Source organism: Protobothrops mucrosquamatus, unplaced genomic scaffold (genome assembly GCF_001527695.2).
Source record: "Protobothrops mucrosquamatus isolate PMUCROS unplaced genomic scaffold, P.Mucros_1.0 scaffold3560, whole genome shotgun sequence".
Taxonomy (NCBI): Eukaryota; Metazoa; Chordata; class Lepidosauria; order Squamata; family Viperidae; genus Protobothrops; species Protobothrops mucrosquamatus.
The window spans coordinates 88,177-90,413 of NW_015389527.1; the positions used below are offsets into that span (position 1 = coordinate 88,177).

Sequence of the window (2,237 nt, forward strand, 5' to 3'; positions counted from 1 at the left end):
ATCTATCTATCTATCTATCTATCTATCTATCTATCTATCTATCTATCTATCTATCTATCTATCTATCTATCTCTATATTAATCTATCTATCTTATATGTATATCTATGTATCTATATCTATATATCTATATATTATATCTCTATATCTATCTATCTATCTATCTATCTATCTATCTATCTATCTATCTATCTATCTATCTATCTATCTATCTATCTATCTATCTCTATATTAATCTATCTTATATGTATATCTATGTATCTATATCTATATATCTATATATTATATCTCTATCTATCTATCTATCTATCTATCTATCTATCTATCTATCTATCTATCTATCTATCTATCTATCTATCTATCTATCTATTGATAGAGATAGATAGATAGATAGATAGATAGATAGATAGATAGATAGATAGATAGATAGATAGATAGATAGATAGATAGATAGATAGATATAAAATAAGCAAAGATGAGAAAATTGGGTTTCCCCCCCTGTTAAAATTCGGACGACACATTTGGAAAGAATCCGATTAGGAGATCGAAATCCGAAACCGATTCCAAATAAAACCTCCAGGCCCATCCTATTAAAACGGCCAACGTATGAAATGGTAATTAGGACGAGGGCCAATGAGATGGCATGAATTAGCATATTAACGAGGCTGCCATTAATATGTACAGGACGATTTTGTGTTCCTTCAACGGAAGCAGCTCACGGTTTCCATTCCACGGGGAAAAAAAACGGGAGCGGAAAATATGGGATTACAACGAGACAGAAAGTTAGGGGGAAGAGGCATCCCAAGAGGTGAGCGAGCTGGCTTTTGGCATGCGAGATTAAAAAAACTGAAATAAAAATAAAATAAAAAGAATCGCGTTAAGCAGCATCAACATACCCATCACTGAAAGCACCGTCATGTCGGGAAGAGGTAAGAATGTCCATCTCAATGAAGTTGTCCTGTAATGTCTCTAGGAATGTCTGCTTTGGTATGTTTCTATGTACATGTGGAAACACGAATGAAGGCAAGTGAGACATGCAGTCATGAAGCGTGAAACGTCCTCAACCCACGATGGTTATAAAGGTGGCTTGTGCATGGAATTAGAATGAACGGGGCCATCGATCCATATGTATAGCGCCGGGCAACATATACATATACGGCCTTGGAGAAGCACCCACTCCCGTCTTGACGACAACGTACTTCACGTACTCAACCACAACAGAAAACAGAGGCAGCCCTATAGTCGAATTCCAGGGAGGAGCTGGGTCCCCGTACAGGTGGGTCCTCAACTTAACGACGGTGCTCTGAGGGACCACTTGGAAGTCACAAAGGCACTGAAAAAAGGGATCCGCGAACGTTTTTCACGTGACCGTTGCAGCCTCCCCTCCACGGTTACGTGGTCAAAATTCGGGCGCTCGGACACTGACTCATATTGAGGACGGTTGCAGTGTCCCGAAGTCACGTGATCCCCTTTCGGGACCTTACGACGAGCGGAGTCAAAGCGGAAGCCAGATTCACTTAACAACCGTGCTACTCACTTAACAGCGGGAGTGATTCACTGAACAACAACTGTGACACGAAAGGTCATAAAATGGGGTGGAAACTCACAACTGCCTCGCTTAGCAGCTCAATTGTGGTCATAAGTTGAGGACTTCCTGTATCTTTATGTGAACAATGCTGTACTCATATTGGGAAGAACACGAAATCCTGGGGTTATATAATAGTTTATATATTTATATATTTATATATATATATATATATATATATATGTATGTATGTATGTATGTATATAAATTATATATGTGTGTGTACGTATACATACACACATATGTATATATACACACACATATATACAAACACACACACACACACCTATATGATTAATAGAGCTGAAGCAAAAAGAAAATTGGTGTTTCTTATTGACTTTTTTCCCTCACATTTTCTCCCAAATACTTATTTACAAGGAAGAAGGACAAGAAACACTAATTAAAGTTGGTTTGGTTTTTTTTGCAACTTGTATAGAGAATGGATAGTATCAAGGTCTACATAATACATACAGGTAGTCCTCAACTTACAACATTTCATTTAGTTTTAGTGACTGTTCAAAATTACTGAAAAAAGTGACTTATGACCGTTTTTCACACTTACCACCTTTGTAGCATCCCCATGATCATGTGACAAGAACTCAGATCCTTGGCCACTGACTCATACTCATGACCGTTGCTTTGTCGCAAGGTCCT

General features: G+C 37.9%; 1 protein-coding gene across 1 annotated transcript in view; it reads right to left on the bottom strand.

The window, feature by feature from the left end:
* TENM4 (teneurin transmembrane protein 4) overlaps positions 1–2,237 on the bottom strand; it is a 205,069-nt gene that overhangs the window by 72,031 nt on the left and 130,801 nt on the right. Inside the window, exon 4 of the mRNA XM_015827197.1 lies at positions 895–993. Coding sequence (XP_015682683.1) covers positions 895–993 — 99 coding nt within the window. The remainder of the gene's footprint in view (positions 1–894; positions 994–2,237) is intronic.